General features: G+C 45.7%; 1 protein-coding gene across 1 annotated transcript in view; it reads left to right on the top strand.

The window, feature by feature from the left end:
- Positions 1-9,013, top strand: part of SP1 (Sp1 transcription factor) — a 33,525-nt gene extending 24,512 nt beyond the window's left edge. Inside the window, exons 5-6 of the mRNA XM_010373921.1 lie at positions 2,276-2,475; positions 3,533-9,013. Of these exons, the coding sequence (XP_010372223.1) occupies positions 2,276-2,475; positions 3,533-3,846 (514 nt within the window). The 3' untranslated portion in view covers positions 3,847-9,013. The remainder of the gene's footprint in view (positions 1-2,275; positions 2,476-3,532) is intronic.
- The last annotated feature ends 4,387 nt before the right edge of the window (positions 9,014-13,400 follow it).

Raw genomic sequence — 13,400 nt, 5'->3', positions numbered from 1 at the left:
TTGGTCATTGAACTCCTGACCTCAGGTGATCTGCCCACCTTGGGCTCCCAAAGTGCTGGGATTACAAGCATGACCCACCGTGCCCGGCCTTGGTTTTTTTTTGTTTGTTTTTTGTTTTTTGGGGTTTTTTTTTGAGACAGAGGCTTGCTCTGTGGCCAGGCTGGAGTGCAGTGGTGTGCGATCTCATTTCACTGCAACCTCTGCCTCCCGGGTTCAAGTGATTCTCCTGCCTCAGCCTCCTGAGTAGCTAGGACTACAGGCATGCACCACCATGTCCAGCTAATTTTTGTGTTTTTAGTAGAAATGGGGTTTCACCATGTTGGCCAGGATGGTCTCAATCTCTTGACCTTGTGATCCACCCTCCTTGGCCTCCCAAAGTGCTGAGATTACAGGCGTGAGTCACTGTGCCCAGCTTAACTTTTAAATTTTTTATAGAGATGGGATCTCCCTGTGTTGCCCAGGCTGGTCTCAGACTCCTGGGCTTAAGCAGTCCTCCTGCCTTAGCCCCACAAATTGTTGGGATTACAGGCATTAGCCACTGCACCCAGCCTAGAAGCCTTTTTTTTTTTTTTTTTTTTTTTTTTTTTTTGAGACGGAGTCTCGCTCTGTCACCCAGGCTGGAGTACAGTGGCCGGATCTCAGCTCACTGCAAGCTCCGCCTCCCGGGTTTACGCCATTCTCCTGCCTCAGCCTCCAGAGTAGCTGGGACTACAGGCGCCCGCCACCTCGCCCGGCTCAGTTTTTTGTATTTTTAGTAGAGGCGGGGTTTCACTGTGTTAGCCAGGATGGTCTCGATCTCCTGACCTTGTGATCCGCCCGTCTCGGCCTCCCAAAGTGCTGGGATTACAGGCTTGAGCCACCGCGCCCGGCAGAAGCCTTTTTTAAAATTTAATTTTTTTTTTTTTTTTTTTGAGACGGAGTCTCGCTGTGTCGCCCAGGCTGGAGTGCAGTGGCGCGATCTCGGCTCACTGCAAGCTCCGCCTCCCGCGTTCCCGCCATTCTCCCGCCTCAGCCTCCAAGTAGCTGGGACTACAGGCGCCCGCCACCGCGCCCGGCTAGTTTTTTTGTATTTTTAGTAGAGACGGGGTTTCACCGTGTTAGCCAGGAGGGTCTCGATCTCCTGACCTCGTGATCCACCCGCCTCGGCCTCCCAAAGTGCTGGTATTACAGGCTTGAGCCACCGCGCCCGGCCCTAAAATTTAATTTATTTTTTTTGAGAGAGACTGTGTCTCTCACTCTGTCACCCAGGCTGGAATGCAGTGGCGCAGTCTTGGCTCACTGCAAGCTACGCCTCCCAGGGTTCCCGCCATTCTCCTGCCTTAGCCTCCCAAGTAGCAGGGACTACAGGCGCCCGCCACCACACCTGGCTAATTTTTTTTGTATTTTTAGTAGAGACAGGGTTTCACTGTGTTAGCCAGGATTGTTTCGATCTCCTGACCCTGTGATCCGCCTGCCTCCACCTCCCAAAGTGCTGTGATTACAGGCGTGAGCCACCACGCCCAGCCCCTAGAAGGCTTTTTTTTGTTTGTTTGTTTGTTTTTTTCTTTGAGAGGGAGTCTCGCTCTGTCACCCAGGCTGGAGTGCTGAGGCCGGATCTCAGCTCACTGCAAGCTCCGCCTCCTGGGTTCACGCCATTCTCCTACCTCAGCCTCCCGGGTAGCTGGGACTACAGGCGCCGCCACCTTGCCCGGCTAGTTTTTTATAGTTTTTAGTAGAGACGGGGTTTCATCGTGTTAGCCAGGATGGTCTTGATCTCCTGACCTCGTGATCCGCCCGTCTCGGCCTCCCACAGTGCTGGGATTACAGGCTTGAGCCACCGCGCCCGGCTAGAAGGCTTTTTAAAAGGAAGCTTTGGTCCATTGCGGTGGCTCACGCCTGTAATCCCAGCACTTTGGGAGGCGGAGGCAGGCGGATCGATCACCTGAGGTTAGGGATTCGAGACCAGCCTGGCCAACATGGCGAAACCTCATCTGTACTAAAAATACAGAAGTCAACTGGACATGGTGGCGTGCACCTGTAATCCTAGCTACTCGGGAGGCTGAGGCAGGAGAATCGTTTGAACCTAGGAGGCGTGAGCCATGATCATGCTATTGTACTCCAGCCTGGACGACAGAGTGAGACTGTCTCAAAAAAAACAAAACAAAACAGAAGGCTTTTTCAAAAAATAAAAGTTTGGGTTAGTTTGGTGTAGGTTGGGTGACTGTTGTTGATACTTTGTGGTTCTTTAGTTTCTGTCTCTAGAATGAATGATAAATAGTTGTATCCTCATTTTCAGGGGTTCGGGGGATCCTGGCAAAAAGAAACAGCATATTTGCCACATCCAAGGCTGTGGGAAAGTGTATGGCAAGACTTCACACCTGCGGGCACACTTGCGCTGGCATACAGGCGAGAGGCCATTTATGTGTACCTGGTCATACTGTGGGAAACGCTTCACACGTTCAGATGAGCTACAGAGGCACAAACGTACACACACAGGTGAGCAAAAGCCTATGGGAGAAAAATATAGTAATAGCCTAGAATGAAAAACACAAAATATACCTACAAAATAACTAAAATTTCTGAACAACTTAATTTGAAACTAAATATATGGGTCACAAATGGAATTGGAGTTAATCTGGAAAACTTTTAAGAAGGAAGGAGAAGCTGGGCGCAGTGGCTCACATCTGTAATCCCAGCACTTTGGGAGCCCAAGGCGGGCAGATCACGAGGTCAGGAGATCAAGACCATTCTGGCTAACACGGTGAAACCCCGTCTCTACTAAAAATACAAAAAAATTAGCCGGGCATGGTGGCAGGCTCCTGAAGTCCCAGCTACTGGGGAGGCTGAGGCAGGAGAATGGCAGGAACCTGGGAGGCGGAGCTTGCAGTGAGCCAAGATCGTGCCACTGCACTCCAGCCTGGGCGACAGAGTGAGACTCCGTCTCAAAAAAAAAAAAAAAAAAAGGAAGGAGTTGGGTGCGGTGGCTCACGCCTGTAATCCCAGCACTTTGGGAGGCCGAGGTGGGTGGATTTCTTGAGGTCAGGAGTTCGAGACCAGCCCGACCAACATGAGGAAACCCTGTCTCTACTAAAATTACAAAATAGTCAAGCGTGCTAGCGCACACCTGTAATCCCAGCTACTCGGGAGGCTGAGGGAGGAGAATTGCTTGAACCCAGGAGGTGGAGGTTGCAGTGAGCTGAGATTATGCCACTGCACTCCAGCCTAGGCGACAGAGCAAGACTGTCTCAAAAAAAAAAGAAGGAAGGAGCTAGATTTGAGTGGGATTTTTTGAAGGCAAAGCATTGAAACCATTACTCTTAGTCTCTGCCCTGCCTTACTTTTCTGCTAAGTTCTACCTTCCTTACTGAGTACTCCCCAACCTTTATCTACTTTTCTTCCCCACGCCCCCACCAAAGGAAAAGATACTTGAAGATTTTTCTTGTTTTTAATCATCTTCTCATACTGGTCTTACTCAGCTTAGTAATTACTGAATTGGGTAAGATAACCTCACTTCCTAACATGTCAGCTTCTTATCTTTCCTTCCTTTACCTAGGTGAGAAGAAATTTGCCTGCCCTGAGTGTCCTAAGCGCTTCATGAGGAGTGACCACCTGTCAAAACATATCAAGACCCACCAGAATAAGAAGGGAGGCCCAGGTGTAGCTCTGAGTGTGGGCACTTTGCCCCTGGACAGTGGGGCAGGTTCAGAAGGCAGCGGCACTGCCACTCCTTCAGCCCTTATTACCACCAATATGGTAGCCATGGAGGCCATCTGTCCAGAGGGCATTGCCCGTCTTGCCAACAGTGGCATCAATGTCATGCAGGTGGCAGATCTGCAGTCCATTAATATCAGTGGCAATGGCTTCTGAGATCAGGCACCTGGGGCCAGAGACATATGGGCCATACCCATCAACCCTGGGATGCAAGGTAGCATGGGTCCAAGAGACATGTGGGAAGAGAGAGCCATGAAGCATTAAAATGCATGGTGGTGAGAAGAATCAGGAGAGGGATACAAGAGAAGAGATGGGGTCCCGGCACCCATCTGTATCATCAGTGCCTCTTAGAAGGTGGGAAACATTAGTGAAAATTCTGTTGGTGCCACCCTTTGATGAGCATTTGTTTGACCCCAGTTTCTTCTTACACTTCTTACCCCAGCCTACCCTTCCTGCATTTCTCTTCTCAGCTCTTCCATGATGGATTCCCCCCCCTTTCCTAAAGCCATCATGCCTTGATAAATATATATGATCATTGAAATACTTTTTAACAAGAAACAGATTCTATATTATTATATATATATATATATATATAAAGATATATAGAGATGCATTCACAGGGGTTGGCTGGGAGGAGGAAGAAGACCATTCTGTGACCAAAATACCTTGGTCATTTTTTTTATATTGCCTTATTTCCCTATGGCTGAGCCTTGTTGTGACACATCAAGCTTTTCTATAGATGTTGTCTTGGCTTCCCACCAGATTAAGCATTCATACGCTCTGCTTTTAGTTCATATATACATACATAATGTTTTTCCTTTCTTAATTTTGTCTTTTTATTTGGGATCAGCTTCTTGCACTCCTTTCCTAACTCAACTGTTGCCGTCTCACCTTCTCTCATCTGATCACTTCATGTTTTGTTTTTGTTACTGCCTGGATGAGGCACTTCTGTCAATTTTTTCAAGACCTTAGTTCCAGCAGCAGAATGGAAAAATCCTTGAAGCCCAGGCTGATGCTTGAAGTAGCTGTGGAGGGAGTGTTGAAAATACTGCTGACGCAGGCACCTTCTTGGCGCTGGAGAGTCAAAGTCATCTCCTTTCATTAGCTGCTCTAAGCATCGAAAATTAGAAGTCTTTGGGTGGAATTGTACAAGAGTCCCTTTGAAGATAATAATCTTGACTCAGTTTGTATAAACTGTCAAATTTTCAAATAATAGGTAGGGGGCTTTCACTAGGAAAATCATGTGCTCAGAGAGGAGATGACTTGTAGTCAGGTTCAGGAGTTAAGAATATTTGGACTTTGGTACCACTGTCTTCCAGGGTAGCTCTAAGTTTTGATGTGTGGGCTTCTGAGTTTACATTCTGAAAGTAAATATACTTCTTTTGAACATCCCCACTAGGTTCTTTTCCATTGTCAATAAGGAGCATCAGCCAATGAATCTGTTTTCAGGTTTCCATTCTGCAGAACTCCTCCAGAACGTGCTAGTGGCAAGACAGTGGTTCTTAGGATCTTTTCCCTTAACTTTTCCTTGAATGTTCTTGGGTGGTTCCTAAGGGAAAAGGAAGCACATGATCATGGGAATGCTAGCCCAGAACAAAAAGAAATCTTGTCTTACCACGGTGGTTTATAGGAGAGATTGGGAGAAATCCTGTTTTCTCTGTGACCTGATTTCAGAAGAGACTGATCCAAAAATTACAACGGCAGGGAACCTAGTGCATTTGGCACTGAGATGTAAATGCAACCAGAATTGTCCTCAAGGCCCAGCCATAAAAGCATTGCCTCTCTCGACCTTCTGGTATCTTGTTAGAGAGCTTTTCACTGTGAGGAAGTGTGGAAAAATGGCTGTGTGTGTGTGCGTGTGTGTAATCTGTTAGGTTGGGGATAGGTTTTCTGCTAGCCAATATTAAAAGAGACCTGCAATAAAAAAATTACCCTGATCTGATAGAAAGCAAATGTTTTTGTATGTGTGGGTGAATGTGTGTTCATGCCTGTATATGTCTACACACAAATGACAAATTATATTTGAAATTGTTGGAAAATAAATTCAGATCAAAATATCTTTCAGGCCCATTACCTAGAAATCTATCTTAAAACCTGGGTATGTTCCTAAGGTCATTTCTTTGCTTATGCTAAATTAATTACAATTATGAATGGAGGATATTCTACTGTACTTTTTTAAAAAGAAACTATTTTTGTGTTTGAAAGTGAAACCAACATGCAGATCTATAGCAGAGTCCTTATTCTTTTCATAAATCTTTTTACTTTGGCTACAAATAGATGATGGTATGATTCTATTATATATTTTATATAAAATCCATCCAAATTAAGTTTTGGGTAAGTGTGTTGTTTAACCTGAAATATAATAACTTAATACTCTAAACAATAGTTCATTCGATTTGGTCCTTTCTCCACAGATGTAATTCTGTTTTCAACTCAGGAACTATGACAAGGAACTTTCCCCAGATCAAATTCTATTAACGCTGAGATACAAGTCATCCATGCACAGCCACTATCATACCCTTTATTCTCACTGAAAGGCAGAACTCAGAACCTGTTATTTTATGTCTGTAATCATGTACTTTGGCATCTTTTGGAGGAAAGGGGCAGGATAACTCACTGAAGTGTACAGTATTTTGCCAGTGCATTTCAAGGAATGGAATCTTCTCCAGTATGAAATTACTAGATATAAACTAGTGTAATGATAGTGAGGATATAAGCTTTTAGAAGGTAATTTGATGGTATTTCTCTCTTGAATGGAAAGCTGCTGGTTTACCCTCAACCCTCTTCATTAGCATTACCATGAGTGAATTTATATCTAATTATTTCCACTTGCCCTGTTCTCTTCTCACCAAGGAAGCTCCAGATCCAGTATCTTGTTTGGCCTCAAAACAGAAGCAGCTTCTTTTGTCTCCCAGCAGTAGTGAGCCACTCAGTCTTTTCCACAGGAAGTTAGGAGCCTACATTCCTTGAGTCAGGAGCTCATTACAGAAAAACCCCGTTTCCCTGAACTTTTGGCTAACAGAAATTAATGTAACTGACATGCATATTGATTCTGAAATTTTTTCATACGTTTTTTTCATTTTTTTGAATGAGTTTTTTAAATTAATTTTTTAGATGACCAATCTTGCAGGGCAGGGGATGCCCAGAAGAGTGGTGAGATAGTACAACACTTAATCCCTCATCCTTTCAGGTTTTCAGGTTGCCCATTTATATTCATTTGCATATCATTTGACTGTCTCACTTTTTACCCAGAACAGTAACAACCCACACCATCTTCCTTCAGGAACTTCCCAACTGGCACTCTGTGGGTGCTATACAGAGTGCAATTTAATGGATATTTCTCAGCCTGGTTCAGAATAAATTGAACCTTTGATCCCAGAAAGTATATATTGAAGTGTGGGATAGATTACGATTAGGGGAGGTTTGGAGACAAAAGCTGTAAATTACTATGGCTGATTTATTTCTACTATATACATATATATTTTTTGCTTTTGTGTATCCTATATAGGAAACTAAGCATTGTATTTTTTTTTTAACAAATCTAAAAAAGCACTATGAACTGCAGGTGTTTGACTTTCAAAGTATATTTTGTATTGTTAATATCTTCACGTTTTGTGAATACTGGAAGCTGCAGATCTTTGCTAGGACGCAATAAAATTTATATACTTTTTGAGGGGTTCTTCTGGGGGTGCTAATCAGGCCCCTATTATGCTTAGGGGGAGCCCTGGTGCTACTTGCTTGAAGTTTTCAGTTGTAAGTACCCTGATGCCTTTTGGACCTTGGGATCAGATCAAGAGTTTTGGAGATCAGGTACCAAGGAAATAGGGACAGTCTAGCTGCCTCAAGTGAGGGGGCCTTTGCATAGCTCTCCTTCCCCCTCACTGAAGCTGGGTAGCCTCTTGGGGTTGAGAGGGAAAATGTGAAATCTTGGAATTTATCTCCCTTAGAAGAGAGCCAGTAACTTACGTACAAGGATGAAAGGTCACAGCAGTAGCTTTGGGGAAAGGGAAGAAGATATGGCACTTCTCCAACCCCGGAAAACATTGCTTTTGAAAACTGCTGATAAAATATGAGCCGGTTATTACTTCTGTTTGGGAGACTGTGCTCTCTGTGGTGCCTCTCTTGGCTCTACTCCATAGATACCAGACCTCTTCTAGGAGGATGAGCAGACCAGCTTTGAGGTTGACCTGTTTCTTTGTCTGCCTTCCCAAAACACCAGCCCCCAGGAAGACATTAAGCAGTCTTAAGCTTAAATTCCTACTCCCTCTTCCAAATTTGGCTCACTTGCCTTAGATCCAAGGCAGGGAAAGGAAAAGAAGGGGGATCCCTGGCTTTATTACTCCCCTGAGTCTTCACTCTGACTTCCCCAAACCCAGAAAGATTTTCTCCACAGTGTTCATTTGAAAAGAAGAGTATTTTGTCCCATTTTCCCCTTCCTCATTATCAAACAGCCCCAGTCTTCCTTGTCTCTGCTAAGAGAGTAGAGGTATGATGATCTGCCCCTCAACTGCCTTAAGTCCTAGCTAAGTATCAGGGAAAAAAAAAAAACACCTAACAAATGGGATTAGACTAGGGCTGCAAGTAGTGAGGATTTTGTTGATACCTCTACTGGATGTGTGCTTTCCCATATCTTGCCTTCAGGAATTACACTGTGCCTTTTCCCCAGGGATATGGGCTCTGTCTACTCAGTGCTCCAGTTTCCTGGTAACTGCTCTTGACCATTGTGGACAAGGGCAGGTCTTCATATTTCTGATCATCCCTTACTCCCAGTGAAATCCCATAGCCCTTACCTAGAGTCTAGGGCACAAAGACTTTGGGGAAGATACGCTGAGACATCTACACACACCAGTGGCAGCTGCCCCAGGGCCTGCTTCCTCTTCCTAAGTCTGTCATCCTCTGGAAGGGAGGGGTGGTGCTCCAATCTCTGGTGCCTAAAAACCCAAGTTTATTTCTCTCTCAACACTGGCAATAACCAGTCCACACCACTGTTGCCTTTTAAAACCTCTTAATAATCTCATGCTGTGTTGTTGATTCCAATCCAATTATCACCAGGGCTGTGTGGGTAAATGCTTTTAAATGCTCTCTCATCTTGCTATTCCCCCTCACTCCCTACTCTTAGGTATGTATGATGCTAATCTTGTCCCTAAGTAAGTTTCTTCCTGCTCCTTTTGTATCTTCCTTTCTTGTTTTTCCTCCTACCTTTTGTCTCTTGGTGTTTTGGGACTTTTTTTTTTTTTTTTTTTTTGGCCTTTTGTACAAAGGTTAGTTTCAATGTAGTCTGTAGCCTCCTTTGTAAACCAATTAAAAAGTTTTTTAATAAAAAGCCATGTCTCTGGTGTATTGAGGAGGGTTGGGAATGGGAAGAGTGTACGTTTATAACTTCATACTCTGAACCTAACGAAGGTTTACAGCTATACTGTGTTGTGCTCCATACATGTTAATCAGTGCAGTTGCCCTACACTTAACTCCTGGGTAAATGTTTTCATGATCAGATCAGTGTGCCACAACTGCATGGAAATGTGGAGGACCAAGACAAACAGGCAGCACTAACTTTGTTTTTTTTTCCCCATATGCTTTTTTATTTTGGAATAATTTTAGATTTACAGAAAAGTTGCAAAGCTAGAACACAGTTTCCGTATGATCCTTACCCCATTTCCCTCATTGTTAACATTACCATGGTACATTGTCAAAATTAAGAAACTGACATTGGGGCTGGCGCTGTGGCTCATGCCTGTAATCCCAGCACTTTGGGAGGCAGAGGTGGGCAGATCAGGAGGTCAAGAGATGGAGACCATCCTGGCTAACATGGTGAAACCCCGTCTCTACTAAAAATACAAAAAGCCGGGCGTGGTGGCGGGCACCTGTAGTTGCAGCTACTTGGGAGGCAGAGGCAGGAGAATGGCGTGAACCCAGGAGGCGGAGCTTGCAGTGAGCTGAGTTCACGCCACTGCACTCCAGCCTGGGCGACAGAGCGAGACTCTGTCTCAAAAAAAAAAGAGAAACTGACATTGGTACATTACATTAGCTAAACTCCAGACTATGGGTTTCATTAGTTTTTCCATTGATGTGTTCTTTCTGTTCCAGGATCCATCCCAGGGTACCACATAGCATTTACTCGTCATGTCTCCCCAGTCGGCTCAGAGTTTCTTAGTCTTTCCCTTTTTTTCATGACCTTGACAGTCTTTGGGAGTATTGGCCAGATATCCTGTAGAATATCCCCCAATCTGGGTTTGTCTGGTGTTTTCCCCATTGTTAACACATGACCTTACCTCCTAGAGGGTGATATCTACATCTATTATCTGGATTTTTTTTTTCCTCCCAGCTTCCCAAGCTTATGGTGGAATTCTGTAAGAAAGGGAGGTTTGTCTCTTCTCCCTCATTTAGTCAATTTATATTAGTATGTGTTAATGTGTATTTCTTTTATACATGGATTATAATCCAGTACTATTTTGTTGCTCAAATTTTCCCAGCTACAACCATTGTTACCTTTTGTCAGCCTATAAGCATGTTCTGGCCAGGCACGGTGGCTCACCCCTGTAATCCCAGCACTTTGGGAGGCTGAGCTGGGTGGATTACCTGATGTCAGGAGTTTGAGACTAGGCTGGCCAACATGGCGAAACACTGTCTCTATTAAAAATACAAAAACGTAGCCAGGCGTGGGAGCTGGCACCTGTAATCACAGCTACTTGGAGGCTGAGGGAGGAGAATTGCTTGAACCGGGAGATGGAGGTTGCAGTGAGCCGAGATCGCGCCATTACACATTGTCTGGGCAACAGAGCTGTCTCAAAAAAAAAAAAAAAAAGGCCGGGCGCGGTGGCTCAAGCCTGTAATCCCAGCACTTTGGGAGGCCGAGACGGGCGGATCACGAGGTCAGGAGATCGAGACCATCCTGGCTAACACAGTGAAACCCCGTCTCTACTAAAAAATACAAAAAAGCTAGCCGGGCGAGGTGGCGGGCGCCTGTAGTCCCAGCTACTCCAGAGGCCGAGGCAGGAGAATGGCGTGAACCCGGGAGGCGGAGCTTGCAGTGAGCTGAGATCCGGCCACTGCACTCCAGCCTGGGCGACAGAGCGAGATTCCGTCTCAAAAAAAAAAAAAAAAAAAGCATGTTCAAGCATTCCCCCTTCCCCCATTTTGAAAAACCTCAGCTTCCTCTTCAAGCTACTGATTAGTTTTTTCCATTTCCAAAGTTAGTGAAAGTAGTTTATACTCATTTTTCTCTTCCTTTATTCAATCCTCAGGCTACTTTGTGGGTTTGCTTTTGTTTTTTTGTTTTTGTTTTTTGGGATGGAGTCTTGCTCTGTCACTCAGGCTGGAGTGCAGTGGCACAATCTCAGCTCACTGCAACCTCCACCTCCCGGGTTCAAGCAATTCTCCTGTTTCCGCCTTCCGAGTAGCTGGAATTACGGGCACGCGCCACCATGCCCGGCTAATTTTTGTATTTTTAATAGAAATGGGGTTTCACGATGTTGGCCAGGCTGGTCTTGAACTCCTGACCTCAGATGATCCGCCTGCCTCGGCCTCCCAAAGTGCAGGGATTACAGGCGTTAGCCACTGTGCCCGGCTTGTTTTGTTTTGTTTTTTTTTTTTTCCGAGACAAGGTCTAGTTCTATCACCCAGGCTGGAGCGCAGTGACATCACTCTCATCTTGCCTCACTGCAACCTCCATCCCCTAAGCTCAACCTATCCTCCCACCTCAGCCTCCCAAGTAGTTGGGACTACAGGTGTGCGCCATCACACCCGACTAATTTTTTTTTTTTCTTGTTTTTTGAGATGGAATCTCACTCTGTCGCCCAGGCTGGAGTGCAGTGGCGCAATCTCGGCTCACTGCAAGCTCCGCCTCCCAGGTTCATGTCATTCTCCTGCCTCAGCCACCCGAGTAGCTGGGACTACAGGCGCTCACCACCATGGCCGGCTAATTTTTTGTATTTTCAGTAGAGACGGGGTTTCACCGTGTTAGCCAGGATGGTCTCGATCTCCTGACCTCGTGATCCGCCCGCCTCGGCCTCCCAAAGTGCTAGGATTACAGGCGTGAGCCACCGCGCCCGGCCTACACCCAACTAATTTTTGTATTTTTTGTAGAGACAGAGTTTCGCCATGTTGCCCAGGCTGGTCTGGAACTCATGAGCTCAAGCGATTCACATCTGCCTCGGCCTTCCAAAGTGCTAGGATTACAGGCATGAACCACTGCACCTGGCCCAGGCTACTTTGTTCAGCATCCATCATTTACCAGAAAATTTCCCAGTAGCATCAACCATCTGGATGCCAGCTCTGGTGATCTTTCAGTCATTAACCTCTTAGACCTCACTGCTTCAATGTGCTACTTTTGACTACTGTATCTTAGAGCTTTCTTCCCATAGAATGTGACACTGATACACTCTTGGTTCTCCTTCAGCATTTCTTTTTTTTTTTTTTTTTTTTTTTTGAGACGGAGTCTCACTCTGTCACCCAGGCTGGAGTGCAGTGGCCAGATCTCAGCTCACTGCAAGCTCCGCCTCCCAGGTTCACGCCATTCTCCTGCCTCAGCCTCCCCAGTAGCTGGGACTACAGGCGCCGCCACCTCGCCCGGCTAGTTTTTTGTATTTTTAGTAGAGACGGGGTTTCACCGTGTTAGCCAGGATGGTCTTGATCTCCTGACCTCGTGATCCGCCCGTCTCGGCCCCACAAAGTGCTGGGATTACAGGCTTGAGCCACCGCGCCCGGCCTTTTTTTTTTTTTTTTTTTTGAGCCAGAGTCTCACTCTGTCACCCAGGCTGGAGTGCAGGGGCATGATCTTGGCTCACTGCAACCTCTGTCTCCTGGGTTCAAGCAATTTTCCTGCCTTAGCCTCCTGAGTAGTTGGGATTACAGGCACCCGCCGCCATGCCCAGCTAATTTTGGTATTTTTAGTAGAGACAAGGTTTCATCGTGTTGGCCAGGCTGGTCTCGAACTCCTGACCTCAGGTGATCTGCCTGCCTCAGCATCCCAAAGTGCTGGGATTACAGGTGTGAGCTGCCGTGTGTGGCACATTTCTGTATTTTTTAGTCTCCTTCATAGCCACTTCTTCCTGTGTCTCTACTATTTGTGTTCCCTGTCTTGTGTCCTTTCCTTTCTCTACCTTTTTCCCCCTTAAACAAGTCCCATCCACTCTAACATTAGATTATGTCCACATTGATGACTCCCAAATCGTGAGCCCTAACTTTTCTCTTGCCCTGGAAGTCTGCTTGCTAGACATGTTCATCTGGTTGTCCTCCAGATGAATTCAACATGGTAGAAGGGGAAATAATTCTTTGTCTTTCACATCTCCCTAAATAATATCACCCACTGCTCCTTGATCACTCATACTTGAAACCTCAGAATCATCTTTTAGCTCCCCTTTCACCTACTAATATTCATTTGATTACCAATCCTGTCAACATTACCTATACAATATATATCAAATTTTTCCTCTTTTTTTTTTTTGAGATGGAGTCTCACTCTGTCTCCAGGCTGGAGTGCAGTGGCGTGATCTTGGCTCACTGCAACCTCTGCCTCCTGAGTTCAAGCGATTCTCCTGCCTCAGCCTCCTGAGTGGCTGGGATTACAGGTGCGTGCCACCACGCCTGGTTAATTTTTGTATTTTTAGTAGAGACGGGGTTTCAGCATGTTGGCCAGGATGGGCTTGATCTCTTGACCTCGAGATCTGCCCGTCTCGACCTCCCAAAGTGCTGGGATTACAGGCGTGAGCCAC

Source organism: Rhinopithecus roxellana, chromosome 10, assembly GCF_007565055.1.
Source record: "Rhinopithecus roxellana isolate Shanxi Qingling chromosome 10, ASM756505v1, whole genome shotgun sequence".
NCBI lineage: Eukaryota > Metazoa > Chordata > Mammalia > Primates > Cercopithecidae > Rhinopithecus > Rhinopithecus roxellana.
Note: the sequence above shows the minus strand (reverse complement) of the source record. Positions and strands in the feature narration are given on the sequence as shown.